Source organism: Notechis scutatus, chromosome 3, assembly GCF_049901735.1.
Source record: "Notechis scutatus isolate UNSWTSFEM ecotype Mainland chromosome 3, rNotScu1.2, whole genome shotgun sequence".
Lineage (NCBI taxonomy): Eukaryota > Metazoa > Chordata > Lepidosauria > Squamata > Elapidae > Notechis > Notechis scutatus.
This window is the reverse complement of record NC_142011.1, coordinates 103,554,475-103,576,976: the sequence shown is the minus strand read 5'-3', so window position 1 is coordinate 103,576,976 and position 22,502 is coordinate 103,554,475. Positions and strand designations below refer to the sequence as shown.

Sequence of the window (22,502 nt, the reverse complement as noted above, 5' to 3'; positions counted from 1 at the left end):
ACTAAGAAGCTTAATGAATTATTTCTCATCACAAAACGTTTTTAAACTTTTTATTGCTCATTTCTTTTAACATTCTAATGTGTCAACATACCTAATCGTATGTAAGTTCTTCAAGTTATTGTCAGAGCCATCTGTTACCAGACCCCGCCCAGAACAATTCTCCATTCCTTAATAACAATTCACCAATTGATTTTTTTAACCTTCCACTCCCCACCACTACTCTGTCCTAGCCTTTTCCTATTTATACAAAGTCTGGGAATGAGCAACACAGAAATGAAATGAAATGAAGATTTGAGTTCTGAGGTGTTCTTAATGTCAAAGTTTCCACTTGTATTTTTAGCTATAAATAACTATAGCTATAACAACTTATTAATTATAAGATAGCGGTGGTTAAATTTAAAAAAATGACCTCTTCACTAGAATTGGGGGGAAAAGAAATAATTTTTGTGTGTGTTTATAATTTAGTATTAGTAATCTGCCGATGCCTGGAACAGTAGCATTTCTGCAGAAGGAATTGAACTAACACATGGAAGTCCTTAGCCAATACAATTAACTACATGTGTTTCACTCTCTTTTGGCCATTCCTACCTTGAAAGGTGTTATGAAATAAAATGAAGGGAGATCCCTCTGAAAGCTCCCTTGAATTTAGGAGGAGAGGTGGAATAGAAATCAAATCAACTGTTTGTTTAGATATTAACAGGTGAAGATTGGAATGAAGTGATGTACAATGGAATTCGCTCTCAAGGTGGTGTCAGCTCAGGAATGTGGTCATCCATCTACTTCATAATCCTCACATTGTTTGGGAACTGTATCCTTCTTAATGTATTGTTTTGAAATATAAGTTATAACATTTGACCATGAAAAGTAGTAATGGGAGCACTCCTGTTAACATATGTAAGACTCATCATTAGGGTATCTCCACACTTAACATTTACCAGTCCTGAATAGATTCTATGCCACTGTGTTCCCACACTATCATCTCCATTCAGCAGACTTCCTATTTCTGTACTCAATAGTTTTTATAGTTGAAGTATTAGTGCTCCATGCAACTTGGGAGCCCTGCTCCTTGGCTCCTAGACTCTCCCTACTTTCCTTAAGAAATTAAGTTACTATACATCAAACTAGTGCCTCACAGTTGGTTTTGATAGGTCAGCATGTTGCTTAACCCCTCTTCTTTTAAAAAGCACTATACTCAGTACATGGATGGAGAAGTGGGACACTGTTGGATTACCTTTTTGTACCCTTTTATTGGCCAAGTAACTTGCACGATGTTCTTCAAGTTTCAAGGTTGTCACAGTGAGAACACATGCAAGTAGTTTTAGGCTGTTTCACAAGGTTTGGAAGGTAAAAAGATGGCATGTTCATCTTTGTACCTGTGGGCTTAAAAAATCAGTGGGACGTCACTCTTTTTCCTTAGGCCATTTTTTAAAATTGAAATTTCTATCCATGTTCTATTTTCTCCCCACCCACCCCCCAATTATTGTTTAGACATTGTTGAGAAAGCTACAACCCTTCCTACTTGAATAATTAGTAAATGTCTACATGGCAGGTTGATTCTGCAATATTTCCATCTAGCTGCTTTAATGTGAAGTTTCATTCACCCCTCAACTATTCTAGATACCCTACTTAATGTATTCTTGGCCATCGCTGTGGACAACCTAGCCAATGCACAGGAACTGACAAAGGTAATAAAAAATGTTGTAGCATTTACAATCTACTGTATCTTAATAATATAGAAGTCAATGTGTTCTTAATCATGATTGTATCATTTTGATATAGTTTCAAACTTGATTTATCAAACTTAAATTTTAAGGAGACAGAATATCAAGACCTTAATCTTGGCATGTATAGCATTAATATGAAACAATCTTTTTCAGCCAATGCAAGGAGCTTTTTATCAGTATTAAGGAGTCCTATTCTGCTCAAGCATGTTTGGAATTTAGAAGCTGGAGTTTAGTAACAATGGCTTTAAGAATTACAGAATAACAGAGTTGGAAAGGACCTTGATGGTCTTCAAGTTCAATCTCCTGCTCATACAGAACACCCTATACCATTTCTGATAAATGGTTGTCCAATCTTTTCTTTAAAACTTCCAATGTTGGAGCACCCACAACTTCTGGAGCCATTGATTAACTGTTCCAACTGTCTGGAAATTTCTCCTTAGTTCTAGGTTAGTTCTCTCCTTGATTAATTTCCATCCATTGCCCTGTCTTCAGGAGCTTTGGAGAATATATTGATGCCTTTTTTTTAGAAGAGAGAGAAGGCTTCACTTCTCCTGACTTTTCATCCTTCTGTAGTAGTTGTCATCTTAATAGTTTTCAAAACAGCAAAAATAATCAAATTACATAAAAGAAGAGAATTGCACAATAAAGAGGCGAGCAAAAAAAAGAGAGTAAGCAATGGCAATTAGATTGGCAACAAAAACGTTTTTAACTTGTAAAGCACAGGTACCCATCACAAATGAGACCATATCCTTAGAATCTGCCTTCTCACTTTCTTAAAGTCCCATTATTTTCCCCATTGATTTTATTTGAAAAGCTTTTGCCGGTTTCTTCCACAAATAGGCAAAACCTCTTTTCATTTCAGCTAGACTTAGTACATCCTTCCTATTCAGATTACTTAGTTTACAGATACAATTATGCTCTCATTTCAGCCATTCAGGGATTATTACTGTTATCTTATTAATAGCTCAGTATCACAAATCTCACTCATTTTTCTCCAGCTTTCCTGTTGATACTTGTGCAATTATTAAATTACAGTTGTAAATTGGAATCATGCCTAGATGAGTTTCACTAGAAATTGTGTGCTTATGACCCATGTTATCAGAAAATATGCAGTGAGTCAGTTAAGAAACTGTGACCGCTGCTGCATTCATAATGGTGTTTTGGTAGAAATAGAAATAGACCGTGTCATAACTCTAATTTCTGGTCCAGCTGCATTAATCATTTGTACTATATGGATGTTAAGCAGACCCTCTGTTCCAGACAAATGTCTGACACAGTCAATAGGAATGACACCGAACATAATAATCTATTTTTTTTAATTTGTCTCTGGGGTCAGATAAATATGCATCTCTAAGTGGAAAAGGCTTGCAATGTTTTATATAAGTAATTCATTAAAATATTATTTATCATCCCTGTTTATTATTCAAATTTATACTCCACCAAAGTCTTTAAAAAGAATAAGTGAATATTTAAAAGTAGAAAAGGAAAAAAAAAGTATAAAGTAAACATTTTCAAAAGAAGATTGGTTCGCCATTTGCCTGGGATGCAATAAGATCTGCCTTGGGCAGGGAATTGGACTAGAAGAGTTCCAAAGTTTCTTCCAGTCCTATGATTCTATCATTAAGTGATTTAAATTGGTGTACATTGGAAATGAATTGTAAATATAGCATTTCCGTTCTTGGATTCATGGTACAATGTCATAGTCTTCTGTATTGCCCAAAATCTGGCTTGGAATGGCTCCTACATAAGACATCATCTGAAAAATACATGCAAGCTACTTTGAAGAGGTTGGAGGATGAGCAGAATATAGTTTTATTGTTATTAAACATAGAAATTTCATAGATAAAATCCACATACAAGGGCATCACTTGTTGATATTCAAGGACATTTTCCACTTCCTGAAAAGTCTCACTGCATTTTACAGGGAAATCTTCATATCAGCTATTTTTGCTACTTTTGTTATTAAATTTATTTACCTCTCTCTCATTTCACTGTTTGAGGCAACTCTATGATCCACTAAGTTAGGAGATAGATTGTAATTTTGAATCAACTGAATGGAAAAAGCATTATTTTATATGTATATTCAAATCGAATCAGATCAAATATCTTTATTATAGTCTTTGACCAGTCTTGATGATGCACATTTTGATTTTTTGGCTTGGGTAGCAATATTAAGATATTCTGAGTTGACTGCAGGAAAAATGGATGTAAGGGTAAAAATGAATAACAGCAGCGATGGTAATTTTACAGATATATTGTCCAGTTGGGACTCGAACGGCCATTGCTAAGCAATGTGATCATAAAGCAAAGTATCACACAACTATTCTGCTTAACAACAGCAATTTTGACATTTCTGGTTGCCTTCAGTAAGCAAATCACCATTAAGCAAGAACATCCCATGATTGCCTTTTGCAATGTCCTCCTGGCTTCCTCATTGAATCTGCTTTATGGAAACTGGCAAAGAAGATCACCAATGACGAATACATGATTGTGGAATGCTTCAATGTCTTAACTGTGACCTGGATGCTAAGGGCTCAGGTCACAATCACGTGACTGCAGGGACATTGTGATGGCTGGAACCCCAAGGAACAATTATAAGTACCACTCATTCTGCACCATTCCTAGATTGAAAAGTCACTGAATGAGTATAAACTGGGGACTACCTGTAGATTGGATACTTGTTTTATAGATCTTTGAAGCCTTGCAGAAATCTCAATAAATGGTTTTCTAGGAGGAATGTTTATGTACAGAGGTAACCGACGCCCATGTATCATTCTCACCCATGATCTCAAACAGATTTTAAATGGTAGTGCAAACCTCACGGTTGCAACTTGAGATAATTCTGTAAGTTATTCATTCAAAGTGTACGACCTTTTCTTCTATTTAACCAGTGCCTTTGCCTTTTTCTTTAGGATGAGCAGGAGGAAGAAGAGGCTTTCAATCAAAAACATGCTCTGCAGAAAGCCAAAGAAGTCAGTCCAATGTCTGCTCCCAACATGCCTGCTATAGAGTGAGTTGCCGGTCTCATTCATCATGGGCCACATTATTTTCAATCCCCAAACTTGCTACAGGAAGAAAGAGTAGAACATAATCTGTAAGATTGATAGAAAATATAAAATAGAGTACACTGTTTGCTTGGCATATGGATGCTTCCAAGGATAATCTTTAGAAGTTTCTAGCAGAAAAACCACGTGGCAGTAGAGTTATTGCTAGGCTAGATGAATCAGTGGTTTGACTTTATAGTTTCTTATTCATGAAGGCAATTAAACTTTACTTTTTAGAAGTCCACACAAGGATGAAAAGAATATTTCCACCTATTTGAAGTTGATGGTTCAACAATTCAATCTTTTTCAGCCCCGTCAATCAAAACTGCTGAAGCTGTTTCCATTAATATTTTCAGCAGGTTTTTATAAATGCTTACACCAATGAAGTCTGTATTCAAGTGCTAGAAAAATGCAGAACAAAAGAGAAGGTCTTATTCTTCCTATCAAGCAACAGTAACATCTACCAAATTTCTCATGGTTCTCAATAATACCAGTAATGCTATTAGTAACTTAGAAAACTATTGCCAGAGTCCCTCCTTCTTTTTTCAAAGAAAGTTGTTGAGAAGGTAGGTGAGCAGAGAGCTTCAAATGGATGGATTATCTGGATCCATTCCAGCGTGGATTCAATTGTTGGAAACAGACAGAAGCTATATTGGTCAGTCTTATGGATGACCTGCAGTAGGCTGAGATGGAGGTAATGTACCCCTCTTTGTCCAGTAGCAGAATTTGATATCTTCAACCATGAAGGTACCTTTTTGGACCACCTGTAAGGCTTGGCAGAGATATTGTTTTACAGGGTTTCCCTGCCTCCCTGAGTAGTAGATTCTAGCTGAAAGAGAGAAAAGGGAATAAAGACCTGCACACTGGCAGTGTCTTGTGGGGTACACCAGGACTCACTTCTCCCTCATTGTTTTTATTATCTACATAAAACTGTTGGGAGAGCACATCTGCCAATAAGGAGTGAAATCATTAAGAACACACTCCAAACTGAACAGTGGAAGTGGTGGAAATGTTGTTCCAATGTTCGGAAATGTGAGGGTCTGAATAGGATGGAACAGGCTTAGGATGAATCCCAGAAGCTCTTGGAGTCCAAGCTTCCTTCATCTTTGCCTCCTGATGCAGAAGAGGACACTGTAGCTCAGCAAGCAGAAATGCATTTGTGACTCCAGCTGATACAATTGATGGACTTCCTGGCCAGGAGGATATTCCCCCAACTTTACCAAAGCACAATTGCAGCCTTTCCCAAACCAGGAAACAGTGGCAATGGTAATTTATGCCCTTTGTTACCTCATACTTAGCAGTTTGCTCCACGTAAAGCCACACTTTCAGATCAATCAGACCAACCTTAATTTTGGGCAGAAAACAGAATCTCTGGGGATGATCTTACATCCTGATTATACATAGATGGGGGCATGTTGTCCATCAAGTAATTTAGTCACATGTTGTAGAGGACACCCATGTTTCAGAACTTTAAAAGTAAATACAATATCTAATTTCTCCAAGGGGAAGTTATTTTCCCCTAGATAATTTTCTCTGAAGTAGAGTAGTATTTATTAACATTCTATTATACATACTGAAAAGAATAAAAGGTCTATGAAAAGAAATGAATGAGTGGAAATTGCTTGCTCTATGAAGTCCATTCTATCATAATGAATTGAACTTCCCTACCCAGTACTACTACTTCTTCCTCCTTCCTTCCTTCCTTCCTTCCTTCCTTCCTTCCTTCCTTCCTTCCTTCCTTCCTTCCTTCCTTCCTTCCTTCCTTCCATTTCTGCTGAAAGAAAGTGAGGAAAATATGTACTCTGTGTGTAGAGTGGTTCTGTGTGAGAGAGTGGTTTGTATATGATACAAACAGAACAGTTAGTATGTGCAAATGTGGGATTAGTTAATTTTATAAACCTTATGGCTTATTTTTCAGACAATTAATAGTTACTGGGGTAACTAAGATTTATATATTCCTCATATCCTTCACATGTGTGATCTATGCTAGGTATAAATGCATCACATATATGCATGGACATATACATATATCTTAAGCTACATATATTGAGCATCCACAATGTATTTATTTATTTACTAAACATATATAGCCATCCATCTCACCTCTGTGATTCTTGGCAGCACACAAAGTTAAAAATTTGATTTCAGCTGAGAAATTTGTCCTGAGAAGATCCAAATACCTCTGTATAATTGCTCCATTAAGCTACAATTCCTGTATATTTTTATATTTCCCAACAAGATTTAACTAGTCCATTAGAATTCAATTTTTCTACCTTGGCCTTTTTCTCATAACTCCTGGGCCTTTTCCACCTCAGTCTCATTCTATTCCCATGAGAACTCTTTTTTTCTGGAGCAATTTTGGGTGAAACATCTGGGTGGACCTCCTTTGAACCAATTCTTATTTTCTACATACTATGTCAATGGAGAAGATCTTGAACAAGCCTTTCTGGCCCTGTCACCTGCTTTGAGTGGGCCTTGCACATTCCATTTTCCATGCACATTTATTCACAGAAAGACATGACATAAAGCTACAAGTTACCTTTATATCTGTAGGAGAAGGGACGACAGAACCTGAAGTGCAGTGGAAAACCTAGAATCCCAATGTTGACACAAAATAACAAAGTCCAACCCCCTTGAGTGTCATTGACCCTTATCTATCTCTAAGCAATGCTGACCATTAGTTAAGAAGATTCCTGAGCAAAGGTTTTTAACAATAAATCAGTTTAATTGAATCTTAATGTGTGGATCTGGTCTTTCTTGCTTCACAATGCCATAGTATTATATAATTACTGATAGTACGTGCTAGTGATAGAGCACTGGCATTCATTTATCAATACTTTATTCATTGATTAATATATGATTCATATTATTTTTATTGCTTTAATTATTTAATTTTAAATCATTTCCCAATAATTTTACAGCTAGTATAAATACAGAGAATTGTATACAAAACTATGTTCCATTTTATTTAAAGTATTATCCCAAAACAGACACAAATATACTGTAGTATATCCACAATTCATCAATAATTTCTAGCAGATGAATCTTCCTGGTTTTTTATTTGCATGTTTAAGAGTTATTTTTAATTCATAAAACTGTTAGGATTCCTGCCCCTGCTTTCCATTTTTCATGTTTCTGCAATATTTTAAGAATATAAAAGACATGTGGAAGGCATAACATAGACTAGAAAGAAGAATGTTGATTCAGAGGTTGTACTTTTCTATTTATGTTATACTGCTCTCAAATTATGTGGGATGGAAACCAACTGACATGTAACTTTCATGATGTAAAAAATGGTCCTAAATATATTTTTATTTCCATTTTTTACTTCAGCTTTTCTATTAGACAACTCCTGCATTTGATTGTGTACACAGCTGAAGATTCTGCTGAAGATTCAATATTCACAATATGCCCTAATACTCCTCTGTAACTACATTTTAGAGGAAGTTCAAAAGAAGTACAATCTATCTTTTTCTGACTATGTTTTTTTTTAAGTTGATGAAAATCACTCAACACTGTAAAATTCCCATTGTCCAGAATCAGTTGCTTATTTTCAAGATGAAATAATACAGTTATTTCTTCTGTAGGAGCTCATATTAGGAAGTGGCAACAAGTGGAAATAAATAAAAGATGCAAAACAATACAGTGCCATTGATTGAATATGCTTTATAAAGTGTTGGCAAAGTATCAAAAAAGCATTTTCTGTGTGTTCAAGATACAGATGTAACTTACTATAAGATGCAGATGTGACTTACCATTTGATAAGTGAATCTGATGAAATATTTAAATAATTATTATATAACAAAAAGCTTCAACAAATAGCAACCCCTAGTTATCTGTTGGCTATAATGGAGGTTGATCAAACAACCCAGAAAAAGCAATGACATCAGTTCTATTTTATTGCCAAGAAAATTCACCAGGAGGTAAACTTGACTTAAGCGCATCATTACTTTCATTATGTATCTCTGCCTAATATACTGATAGTCCTAAATGCAATGCCAGAAACTGACCTCAGATCTCTGCAGTTTGAAGCAAAAATCTTTGTACAATTACTATCTCAGCACCAAATGTTGGCATGTTGTTTTATTATTTATTAGATTTAATAGAGTCATCCACTCGAATGGACTCTGGGTGGCTTACAAAATATAATTAAGAATTAAAGGAATTAAAAACATAAAATAAAACAAGACACCACACACTAAAAACAACACATCCCTGCTTCAGGAGGGAAAAACACACAGTCTAGCTTCCCATAAAGTTTAGACCTTTTGCTGCCTATCCAACACTTTCAGTCTAGTGCAGAACAAATATCTATTACATTTTTTTGTATACAAATGACCTTCCTGGCTGTGAAAAATATGTATTCCAAACTCATAGACATTGACTTGTATTTAATGTTCACTTTGAAAGTAATAGTTTAGGATTGATCTTTGTTTGTTTGTTTGTTTAACAAATTTATATAGCCACTCATTTCACCAGAAGTGAATTTATACACAAATGTTAAGAGTTCTTTGGTTTTCTGCTTGTGCATTATATGGGATTCTGAGTGCTGGGACCATCAGTGACCTTGCAGTGGACTGAATGCATTCATTTTCCTTCCCCAGAAGAGACAGAAGGAGGAGACACCACATGTCGATGTGGGAACCACGAACCAGTAATCTGTATGTGTGCATGTGATTGCTTGTTGTGAGAGGTTACATGTGTGTATGTGATAGACTCCTACTATTGAGTTCAAGTATGTGTTGTTTCATGTTTATGTTGTAAGTATGGATGGATGTTTCAATCCAGTAGTGTTTATGCGTGTATAGTCTGAACAGCTGTAAATCAGCGTGGGTCTATAATCTGTATTTATTATACAAGTATGAGAGTATGTTTTGTGTTAGTTTGCAGAGTATGCTTCTGTGTATGAAACAGGTCTGTGAACCAACTTAAGCTGTATTGTAGCAACTACACTGTTGTGTGTGTGTGCAAACAATCCATTAAATTGAATGTGTATTCAAATTGTTCATGTGTGACTGTATGTATGTCGGTGTATTGTGTGTTTGCTTACCAATATGTCAGACATGTGTCTTTTTATTCCTGTGTCCATATGTCTGTCTGTAAAGTTATGGTATACAAGTTTATAAGATCAGCAAAAACCCCTTGGAACATTCAATGCCACAGACAAACACTTGCACAGCAGCATCTACAATTTGCAGTTGCTCCTGAAAACTGTTAGATTATACGAGATACAGGTTTGGTGAGACAAAAGGTAGAAATGTTGTATGTTAACAGACAATGTCCCTAGCAAGTGAGAAGAGCAGCTTTCTTAGTTATCCAATCCTGTATATGTGCCAAGAGGACTTAGTTTCAAAACAGTGGGTTATGGGCCGCAGCCTCAGGTAACAGACTGAATCCAAGAATGGAGAGGAGAACCTAAGCACTGCCAGGCTCTAAATATGGGGTTGGTGGGGGCACTGGATCAGCCTGGATGCATTTGCTTCACCCTGGCACTGAGCTGAATGGGACTTGGTACCGCATGCCTCCCCTACTGCTACTTCTTCCTGAGCCCTCTGCATGTACTTCTTTGGGTCCATCTTCCCTCTTTAGGCTGTTGACTGATCACCACCCTTTCAGAGTCCTAAAGGAAATGGGCCAGTCTTGAGTAGCCCTTGTGCTTGCATGCAATACTTTAAGTCACCTTTACCATACTCCTGCTTGTTGATGAACACTTACTTCTTTTACTGTACTGTAAGTTTATTAAAATTGCAGTACATGCAGACTGATGCCATATGTTTAAGTGATCTGGTGGGTGCTTTCACAAAGACAGTGTTGTGAATGTGCTCAGTCTTTGACCTCATTGTCCTGTTGCTCGGGCTTATTGCCATGTGTCCAGTGAATGTGGAATGAAATGTCTTCTAATGATTTGTTAACGTCATGCAAGTGGACTTGATTCTCTTATTATCCTGGAGATACTGTGATTTTGCTGCGCATTCATGAAATTCAGGGGAACAGAGAATCAAGCCCCAATATGTTATTGTGTATGGTCCTAGTTGCATGCTGTATGTACTGGTATGTGTTCTTATGTTTCTGACAGGGCACAGATGAATTGAACCCATTTGTTTTCCTTTCCCAGGAGGGAGAGGAGAAGGAGACATCACATGTCTGTGTGGGAACAGCGGACTAGCCGGCTCCGCCGACATATGCAGACGTCCAGTCAAGAGGGCATCAACAAAGATGACCCCCCTCTGCTCAATCCAAATGCCAGTATTTTTCGGAAAAGGAAGTTACTGGAAAACTCTGGCCTGGAAAAGATTGGGGGTGATCAAGGGGGTAGGCCAGAGCAGACAAACGGAGAAAGTCTGGAGCAAAAACTCCCAGGGTCCAAACCCTGCCCCAGCATCCGGGATGACCAGAGAAGTCCATCTCCTCAGGCCAAGAGGGAATGGGAAGAGTGGCATCACAAATCATTTCATGGGAATTGTGATATCAATGACCAGGAAAGCAAAGGAAGCGTAAGCTTTGAGGACAGGGCTCGGCTCCGGCAGAGTCAGAGACGTAGCCGACACCGCAGGGTGAGGACTGAACCGAAGGAGAATAGAACAGTTAGCCAAGAGAATGGCCCAGAAGGAGTCACGCCAGCAAAAGGAGAGCAGAATGGGGATCATAAGGAAAATGGAGAGGAAAAGGAGACAATTGCTGAAAAGGAACCGGTGGCTGACATGGACCTGAAAAGGTAGGTCATCTGATTCTGTTCCTGATGGTGACGCCCCAAGGAAATAAGTGGGTGTGTGCCTATCCTTTCTTCTTTTAGGTGATTGCTAAATCCTTATAAACATTTAGCAAATTGTAGTGATCTATATTGACTATTATTGGAATGATAGCTAATAGCATTTTTACACATTCAGGTTATCAAGGAATGATTGGCTTGTACAAACTATTATTAAAATAAAAAGTAGCTGACAATTAAGAGAAGCCAAAGTGAAGTCCATTATAGAAACCTGAAAGAAATGAAGCTAAAGCCCAGGAGAATGGGATATTTCCTTTACAGAATATTTTTACCCTAATAGACACAATTGGAATAGAATAACAGAGTTGGAAGGGATCTTGAAGGTCTTCTAGTCCAACCACCTGCTCAAGAAGGAAACCCTATACCATTTCAGACAAATGGTTTCCAATCTCTTCTTAAAAACCTCCAAGGTTGGTGCACCCAAAATTTCTGGAGGCAAGTCATTCCACTGATTAATTGTTCTCATTGTCAGGATATTTCTCCTTAGAATGAATGGACTGGAAGGGACCTTAGAGGTCTTCTAGTCCAGCCCCCTGCCCAATCAGGAGAACCTATACTATTTCAGATAAGTGACTGACTAGAATCTTCTTAAAAACCTCCAGTGATGGAGCGCCCACAATTTCTAGAGGCAAGCTGTTCCACTGGTTAATTGTCCTCACTGTGAGGAAATTTCTCCATAATTCCAGGTTGCTTCTCTCTCTGATCAGTTTTCAACCACTGTTACTCATCTTGCCCTCTGGGTGCTTTGGAGAATAATTTGACCCCTCTTCTTTGTGGCAGCCCCTCCAATACTGAAATACTGCTGTCATGTCACCCTTAATTCTTCTTTTCTTTAGACTAGCCAAATCCTACAGCCGTTCTTCATATGTTTTAGTCTCCAGGCCTTTGATCATCTTTGTTGCTCTTCTCTGAACTTCTTCCAAAGTCTCAACATCTTTTTTTGTAGTATGGTGACCTTAGTTCTAAGTTAGTTCTCTCCTTGATTAGTCTGCCTTCATTGCTTGTTGTCCTACCTTCAGCTGTGTAACATTCCTCTTTTAAATACTGTACTCTGCTTGTTTTGTGTATTGGCTGAATAAATGTCAGAAAATATAATTTTCTTTTGCTATTCTTTTTAGCTATTTTTTAACATTCTTCTAAAATAAGATACAGATAGTCCTCAACCACAATTGAGTGTAAACATTATGTTGTTAAGTCAGACACTTGTTAAGTGAATTTTGCCTCATTGTATCACCTTTCTTGCCACAGATGTTAGATGAATCACTTCAGTTGTTAAGTTAATAACATGGTTGTTAAGTGAATCTGGCTTCATGAATTTTGCTTGTCACCAAAGGTTGTCACATTACCCTGACACTGCATCCATCATAAACATGAGTCAGATTCCAAGCATCAGAATTTTGATCACATAATCACGGGGATGCAATAATGGTTGTAAATGTGAAAAACGATCATAAGTCACTTTTTTCAGTGCCGTTGTAACTTTGAAATGGTCACTAAATGAATTGTTGTAAGTTAAGGACTATCTGTGTATATCAAGTAAGATGTATATCAAATCAGATAGATAGATATGGGTGTGGATGTAGGTATAGATACACATACAGATATACAGTAGATTCAAATGCAGATATTACCCTTGAGCTCCATAGATACTGCTCTAGACAAGCTACGTGTGGCAGTAATCATTTAATATCCTTACAAGCATAGATGAAAGGGATGAGATAAAGATGAGATAACAGTAAAAAAAAAAAAGCAAAGCTTGGTTTTGTGGAATAATAGGGGGAAGGGGGTTTCCATTACAATTGAATAACAGTTAATAAGAGTTAAATGGCATGAATCACATGCAATTTGCTGTGATTCATGTCATTTATGTTACTTGTGCAAACTTGCCATAATTATAGAATTATATGGATGCTGTCATTTTCTATAAATTCCATAAATTATGCCAATTGTCCAGATTACTTCAAAAACAACGAACTTCATCTATTATTTGTGGCATAAAAACTACAATTTCTTTCTGAGTCTCCTACATGTGCTTCTTTGGGTCCATTTCCCTTAGTCTGTTGGCTATTCCTCCTCTTTTGGAGTAATACTGGAGGACTCTCTGAATTACAGACTCTCGATGAGCTCTCTAAAAGATCATACAAGACAAAAGGTAGAAAAGAATGCAGAAGTAAAAAGGGATCTCTTTTCAGCTTTGTTGCATATTTATAACTACTGCCACGTACTGTACATGAATCTCAGATAAAATTAATTTGGATTTATTAAACAGAAGGATTAAGCAAAGAAAAAAATGTTGTTTGGCTATTTTTCAATATGCACATTTACAGTATATTAGGGTTATCAGATCAAAGTTGCAAACAAAAATGTTACTGCTATCTTGTGGTCATTCACATTTTACTGCCCAGTTCTGGATAGTTCTACTTAACAATATATAGAATTATTTATCTTATTCCTGCTAGCGAGAAGTTTTCATTACACCAGTTTTATTTTTTGTCCTGATGAAATAGCCACAGAAATAAGCAAGCAGCAGAAGAATCAATACAGATTCTAACCAAGCGATGCCAGCAATTCTGGAGAACAATATGGTGGCTAACAGATTAGAAGAGGTCAAACACATTCCTCTACTGAGAAAGGGAGGCTTAACAGAGTGTACAAACTGTTGTGCAATATCCTTAATTTCCCATGCTAGCAAAATAATACTTAGACTCATTCGAATGCAGATTGGAGCCAAACAATGGAAAATAAGATGCCAGCTGGATTTAGGAAAAGTCACTGGATACAAAACTTTATTGCTGATGCATGCTGGAAGATTGAGGAAGCCAAAGAATGAAGGGAAAAAAGTCAGCATGTGTTCTATTGATTATAGAATAGCATTTGATTGTGTCAGTCATGCCAAGCTGTGGATTGTGCTTAGGAAAATGGGAATCCCAGAACATTTTATTATCCTCATGCAAAGCCTATAGACAAATCAGGAAGTCACAGTACGGGCAGAACGTGGTAAAATAAACTCTGTCCAGGTTGGGCTATTTTTAACATTCTTCTAAAATAAGAAAGGATGAGATCAACCCCACAGTTGAGTGTAAACATTATGTTGTTAAGTCAGACACTTGTTAAGTGAATTTTGCCTCATTGTATCACCTTTCTTGCCACAGATGTTAGATGAATCACTTCAGTTGTTAAGTTAATAACATGGTTGTTAAGTGAATCTGGCTTCATGAATTTTGCTTGTCACCAAAGGTTGTCACATTACCCTGACACTGCATCCATCATAAACATGAGTCAGATTCCAAGCATCAGAATTTTGATCACATAATCACGGGGATGCAATAAGGGTTGTAAATGTGAAAAGCGATCATAAGTCACTTTTTCAGTGCCGTTGTAACTTTGAAATGGTCACTAAATGAATTGTTGTAAGTTAAGGACTATCTGTGTATATCAAGTAAGATGTATATCAAATCAGATAGATAGATATGGGTGTGGGTGTAGGTATAGATACACATACAGATATACAGTAGATTCAAATGCAGATATTACCCTTGAGCTCCATAGATACTGCTCTAGACAAGCTACGTGTGGCAGTAATCATTTAATATCCTTACAAGCATAGATGAAAGGGATGAAATAAAGATGAGATAACAGTAAAAAAAAAAAAAAAAGCAAAGCTTGGTTTTGTGGAATAATAGGGGAAGGGGTTTCCATTACAATTGAATAACAGTTAATAAGAGTTAAATGGCATGAATCACATGCAATTTGCTGTGATTCATGTCATTTATGTTACTTGTGCAAACTTGCCATAATTATAGAATTATATGGATGCTGTCATTTTCTATAAATTCCATAAATTATGCCAATTGTCCAGATTACTTCAAAAACAACGAACTTCATCTATTATTTGTGGCATAAAAACTACAATTTCTTTCTGAGTCTCCTACATGTGCTTCTTTGGGTCCATTTCCCTTAGTCTGTTGGCTATTCCTCCTCTTTTGGAGTAATACTGGAGGACTCTCTGAATTACAGACTCTCGATGAGCTCTCTAAAAGATCATACAAGACAAAAGGTAGAAAAGAATGCAGAAGTAAAAAGGGATCTCTTTTCAGCTTTGTTGCATATTTATAACTACTGCCACGTACTGTACATGAATCTCAGATAAAATTAATTTGGATTTATTAAACAGAAGGATTAAGCAAAGAAAAAAATGTTGTTTGGCTATTTTTCAATATGCACATTTACAGTATATTAGGGTTATCAGATCAAAGTTGCAAACAAAAATGTTACTGCTATCTTGTGGTCATTCACATTTTACTGCCCAGTTCTGGATAGTTCTACTTAACAATATATAGAATTATTTATCATATTCCTGCTAGCGAGAAGTTTTCATTACACCAGTTTTATTTTTTGTCCTGATGAAATAGCCACAGAAATAAGCAAGCAGCAGAAGAATCAATACAGATTCTAACCAAGCGATGCCAGCAATTCTGGAGAACAATATGGTGGCTAACAGATTAGAAGAGGTCAAACACATTCCTCTACTGAGAAAGGGAGGCTTAACAGAGTGTACAAACTGTTGTGCAATATCCTTAATTTCCCATGCTAGCAAAATAATACTTAGACTCATTCAATGCAGATTGGAGCCAAACAATGGAAAATAAGATGCCAGCTGGATTTAGGAAAAGTCACTGGATACAAAACTTTATTGCTGATGCATGCTGGAAGATTGAGGAAGCCAAAGAATGAAGGGAAAAAAGTCAGCATGTGTTATATTGATTATAGAATAGCATTTGATTGTGTCAGTCATGCCAAGCTGTGGATTGTGCTTAGGAAAATGGGAATCCCAGAACATTTTATTATCCTCATGCAAAGCCTATAGACAAATCAGGAAGTCACAGTACGGGCAGAACGTGGTAAAATAAACTCTGTCCAGGTTGGGAAAGGAGTGAGATAGGACTACTCTCCCCATGTTTATTCAACCAAAATGCTTAATGTATTCCAAGTTGGACCATAAAAAAGCGATCTGATTTTAAAATTGGATGAAGAAATATCAATATCCTGAAATATGCAAACAACAGTATTCTGATAGCTGAAAATGCAAAGGATATGCAAAGGATATGCAGAGCCATGGTGGTTAAGTGGTTAGAATGCAGTATTGCGCACTAACTCACTGCCCATTGCCAGGAGTTCGATCTTGACCTGCAAGGTTGATTCAGGCTAACATCCTTCCAAGATCAGTAAAATGAGGACCGAGATTTTTGGGGGCAATATGTTGACTCTGTAAACTGCTTAGAGAGGGCTGTGAAGCATTATGAAGTGATACATAAGTCTAAATTGTATTGCTATGTGCAAATTCTAGTAATAAAAGCTAAAGGACAGAATGGGGAAAAAATGGGACTAAAATGTAAAGAAGATCAATCTAATGACAACAATCAGCCTTAGAACTGACAATCAAGTTATTAAAATGGTTTTTCAGGACCAATTATCAACTGGAAAGAATCCAGCAGTTAAGAAATACACCCAGACTAACACTTGGAAAAGCAACTATGAAGGCTTTGGAAACGATATTCAGATGCTGTGATGTGTCTATATCTACAAAAGGCAGGCAATGGTGTTCTTTGTGACACTCTATGGAAGTAAAAGTTGGACTTTGAAGATGCAAGTTAAGAAAGAATATTGACACATTTGAAATCTGGTATTTTAGGGAAGTCCTGAAAATGCTCTGGACAGCTGGAAAAATAAACAAATCAATCATCAAAGAATTCAATCCTCACTCAGGGCACAAATAACCAGGCTCAAATTATCCTACTTTGGACACATTTTGAAAAAAACTTAGCTCTCAGGAGAAAGTTCTAGTGCTGGGAAAAATGGAAGGAACGAAAAGAAGAGGATGGTGAACAGCACAATAGATGGACTCAATTACAGTTACAATAAATGCACCAAGTTGAAGGATCAAGTTAGGGACACATCACAATGGGAAAAATCTATCCATGCCATCACTGACTGACTTAATGGCACAAAACTGATCCATTTTATGTAAATACATTTTTTTTTCCAATGTTGATCTAGTTTGGAAGACTAAATTTAATCTCTTTGCTGGTTGTTTTTAAAGTCATAACTAACCTTGACACCAGGTATGATACAGTGGTTAAGATTGTTGAATTGTGAGCCAGGACATCCCCTATTCAGATTCTACCAGGCACTTTTCAGAAAGCATTATTTGTCTTGTTCCACTCATTAATATAAACAAGACTGTGCTAATACTGAGTTTTTAGAGGGTTCGATGTTGTTGTTGCTGACATTTGTATTCCCTTTGAAAATCTCCTTTGATGTACAATTTAAATACAGAATTGGTCATCCCTGCCAGAATATTTGCTCATGAAATCAGAGGTGTTTCTAAATGAGCCACATACCGGTATGTGTAGTATTTGACAGGAAGGTCGACCAGTTGATGCTGTTTCTAATCTGGAATCCTCTCATTTATTCCTGCCAGTTTTAAGCCCTAATTCTTAACATGGAAAATAATTTAAGGAAAGCAGAATTGAAATTATAGCACCAAGCTTTTGGACAGAAGGGAGGGAAATGCACAACTGAGACACAGCTGAAGACGTTTCCAAATGAGAAAAGTCAATGAGATTGGAGAGGGTTTTTTTTAAAGCTGCCATTCGTGACTGTACTGTGACTCTGAGAAAGGGCTCATGAAATTTTCCCTTTGAAAAGTAATTAAGTGAACCAGGGGATCTCACTCCTCCTACATGGGTAGAGTTTCCTTTCTCTTCATTTCCCTAAACACACTGAAGGATGTCAGACTTTCTAGGAAAACAGTGAATAGAAAGGGAAAAATTAATTGGCTTTACTTTGAATGTGGCTTTTCCTAAAAGCAAAACGCAGGTATAAAGGAAAATGCATACTACTCATATAAGCAAGCAGACATCATTGCATTGTAAAACTGACTAGTATGAAATTAACTATGTCAGAAATAGGCATCTTCCCAGAAAATTAATGGATTTTACGGACCATTTTCTTCAAGTTTAGTTATAAGTGAGTATAATCCTCAAGCCCTCTTAAGTGTATAATAAAATAACTATAATAATAGAATAGCCTATAATAATAGAATAGCCTATAATAATAGAATAATATATTAGTGCAAGTAAACATGTAAGCCAAAATGTGTTGTTATTCATTTACACAGGAATCACATTGTTGAAGAGATTTTAAGTAGTCTCATGGCCAGGCTTTGAACCATATTAGGCAAACAATGTGCAATTTTAAAACCTGGAAAAGAAGATGTTAATGGTGGTGGTAGAAAACTGGAAGAACAGAGCACTGGCTGCTTCAAAATAGATGAGTAGAATTCTTCCACATAGTGTGCTATCTAATAATTGCTGCATAGAGAGAACCGAATAAGATGCATGCACTAAAAAAGCAAGTTTTCCTGAAAAGTGGATATTCACTTTAATTGCTTGTAGCTTACAGCAAAAAAGCATATTTTTTTCCTGCAGTGCTCAGGAAGATCACATCTACAAATATCCGATATATCTAAGTTATTTTAAACACTGTGATATCCTAGCTATTATATTTACTCTTATTCTTCTCTTTGCTTGGGCTCACAAACACATGAAATCTATCCCTTACTATGGCCCTCTCTTTCTAAATTCTTCACCCAGGACAAGTGAAGTAACAGCAAATAATGCCGAGCTTCCCATCCCCACCCAAGATCCAAGTCCCTCAGAGGGTCACCAGATGTTGGACAAAAGCAAAGAGGTCAGTCCAGTGAAGCAAGATGGCAGCAGCCTAGAGACAAGTGAGCAAGCGCTTTTGGGTGACCTGTCAATGGAGACAGAGAGGACTATCAGCAGGAGTGAACCTGATCTTTCATCTATCACTGCCAACATGGATAAAGCGACAGAGAGCACTACCATCATGATTGATGTGCAAGACTCTACTGTGGTACAGAGTAAGTATCCATCTCTTTTCTAGTTTGACACCAAATCTCAGCTTGTCAAAGGGAGATACAGATTGCCATGCAGCATTGTCAGCCATTCTTGGTTGAGATCAAGGGATCCCCCTTAAAAACATTCCTCTGCTCCTTTGTGTCAAGTCGGGCCAAAGTTTGTTATAGATCTGTTGGTGCTTTCATAAAGAAGTGACTGACAGTTTGACTGAAGAAACTTGCATTTATAGAGTTTTTATTGTGGTGTGACTTGTGTTGATACTATAGTGTTGAAATAACCATCAGCTAATATTCCCTGAATCAGATTCATTTATTAATTCTAGGAGGATGTCATAAAAGGACATCTGAAATGAGATACAACCCACTCCCAAATTCTTCTCTAGCTTGGCTCAAAATACATGAGCCACCTTCCTTTCCTTACCTGTGAAATTGCAATAAAGATCATATTAACAGTTGACAGGATGGGAGATGAATGCCTTTCTTTCCTTGCTCTTTTCTCTTGTCCCAATATGTAGACTACCTTTGGAAGGGGCTGCAAATCTCAGGGAAAGGAAGGTTTGCTAAGTATCTTTGTCAGTGTTGCATTTAAAGCATCTCTCAGAAGAACTACCTTTCTTATATCCTCCAAAATGTTCTAATGTAAAGAAAGAAGGAAGGAAGGAAGGAAGGAAGGAAGGAAGGAAGGAAGGAAGGAAGGAAAGAAAGAAAGAAAGAAAGAAAGAAAGAAAGAAAGAAAGAAAGAAAGAAAGAAAGAAAGAAAGAAAGAAAGAAAGAAAGAAAGAAAGAAAGAAAGAAAGAAAGAAAGAAAGAAAGGAGGGAGGGAGGGAGGGAGGGAGGGAGGAAGCTGTCTCTCTGTCTGTCTGTCTGTCTGTACCTTCATGCTGCCACTGCAGCTCTTGATTTGACAGAATACCAGGGCGAACATTTGAGAGAAAGAAAGGCTATTTAGAGGCTGGCAAGAAATTTACAGGAAGAATTGTGAGAAATGGACCTCATAGATTTGAGAGTTTCTTTCTTCTTTTCACCTCCTATATCACATTTTGAACTTTGGACAACTTGCCCAGGTCATCGTAGTTCTTGAGAAAGTCATTCGTCCCTTTTCTCCCATGGAAGAGCTTTCAGACAGGGCTGGTTTTAAGCTGAGAATACTATACAATGATAAAGAATCACTTTATAGGTGAAATAGACAGCATAGCATAATAAATAAACAAATTGCTGGAGATGATGGTGAGAGCAGATTGAGTCCAGTGGCATCCATGGAGAGTTGGGCAGGGATGAGAGGATTAGAGTGCTGTATGAAAGTTGTGGCATTCAGGATAATGCCCCTTTTCTATGGGTGTTATGATATCATCTCCCGCACCCAAAGGGTGTATGGCTTATGTCCTGTTGCTGATTTTGTCATTCAACCCCTAAGCTTTGCCCTCTTGCTTCTCCTCTGCCCATAGCCTTTTTTAATTAGCCCCCTTTTCTTCTTCTTGATTTTTCCTGATGCATCTCCTCTACCTACTCGCTTTTTTCCCTTCTCCATTTCATGTATAGATGAATTTTCTGTTAATAATGATGAGTCAAGAATACATTTCCCCCTCTCCCTGCCTCCCTCCCTTTTTCTTTTTTTAAAAAAACAAACATTTATTTATTTTTGGTACTATGTGGAAGTAGGCAGCTATTGCAAAGAAAGACAGATGCCACTGAGAGAATATTTTGCTATTGATTTCTCTTTTTCAGGGAAGAAATACAACCAAATCCAAAAGAAAACCTTCCATATTTTTTCCATATATGAAATGTCAGGCTAGGCCTAAAAATAACTTCTGGATAATTCCAAACTTCAATTAATTTTGATGCCTTAGATATAGGAGTTGTAAAAATAGAATAGTCATTCCAGTAAAATAATTTCATAGCATTCAATCTAACTGCTTTCTCAGTCTGACCCTTGACAAAGGCTATGAAGTGCTTTTCTGTTTCTTCACAATTAAAAACTCCCTATAACATCTGGATATTAATTACACAAAACTATTGCAAAAATACCTTTGTCTGTTCTGTTTGGCACCCTCTTTTTCCCTCTCCCCATCCTCCTTTCTTCAGATCTCCATCTAACTAGCTACATAGCCAGGTGTTGAGAATATAAGGTAGCAATTAATGGCATGCTTTTTCTTGGCAGAAATTATATCTTTAAACTGCAATTCCAGAGGTGTTGGATTTGCACTGCAGCAGGTGTGGAAATAAATAGTAGACAGGGTCAGGTACATGCTATGATTTGCCTGCAGTACTAAACAAGCCTAGAATATGCTAAAGTACACACAATTCTGAAAGTCTCCATTTTTATTTTTAAAAAGCCATATTTCTAGCCTTTACACTCAAATAGATGAAGAAAGATGATTTACCAGGTGTTAACTTATCATATAACACATAGGACAAACCAGATATTCATATTACTTTCTTGCACCTGCTCAGGGAGGAATGGAGAGTTTTATGTTCTGTTCATGTCTCAACAGAAGAATACATCTACAAGATACAAGGGATTTTGGGGGCAGATCTTTATTCCGTTGAAGTGCTCCTTTCTCTTCCATTGAATTACAAGTACACAAATAAGTTATGTGAAACAGTGGCAGTTGAAGGTTAAAATATGCAAATTACAGTTTGCAAAAAATTACTTCTCTTGGCCCATAATTTGAATTGCTAGTGTGCAGGATGTAATCTTTGTAAAAACTGTACGCACATATTTTTTTCTACTCAGGGCTGAACTTTTCAGTTTTTCAGCATGGGTTACTTCTTCTCTTATGTAATGAATCTTTTATGCTTACAAGGCCACCGATTCTTTTCATATTTATTCACATATGTAGTATTGGGCACTCTATCTGCTTTTATCATTCCTTTCCTACCTCTCTCTCTCTCTCTTTCCCTCCCACTCCCCCCCCTCTCTCTGTGTAGGTGTGTGTGTGTGTGTGTGTGTGTAATTTTTTTCTATTTTCTGGAGGCCCTCCTATCAAATCCTCATTCACTGCATTCTTCTTCCTGGGCAAAGG

The 22,502-nt window shown here is 37.1% G+C and overlaps 1 protein-coding gene across 1 annotated transcript in view; it reads left to right on the top strand.

The window, feature by feature from the left end:
* Positions 1 to 22,502, top strand: part of CACNA1E (calcium voltage-gated channel subunit alpha1 E) — a 295,321-nt gene that overhangs the window by 196,722 nt on the left and 76,097 nt on the right. Inside the window, exons 16-21 of the mRNA XM_087960861.1 lie at positions 691 to 808; positions 1,618 to 1,685; positions 4,637 to 4,734; positions 9,373 to 9,429; positions 10,884 to 11,483; positions 19,193 to 19,482. Coding sequence (XP_087816987.1) covers positions 691 to 808; positions 1,618 to 1,685; positions 4,637 to 4,734; positions 9,373 to 9,429; positions 10,884 to 11,483; positions 19,193 to 19,482 — 1,231 coding nt within the window. The remainder of the gene's footprint in view (positions 1 to 690; positions 809 to 1,617; positions 1,686 to 4,636; positions 4,735 to 9,372; positions 9,430 to 10,883; positions 11,484 to 19,192; positions 19,483 to 22,502) is intronic.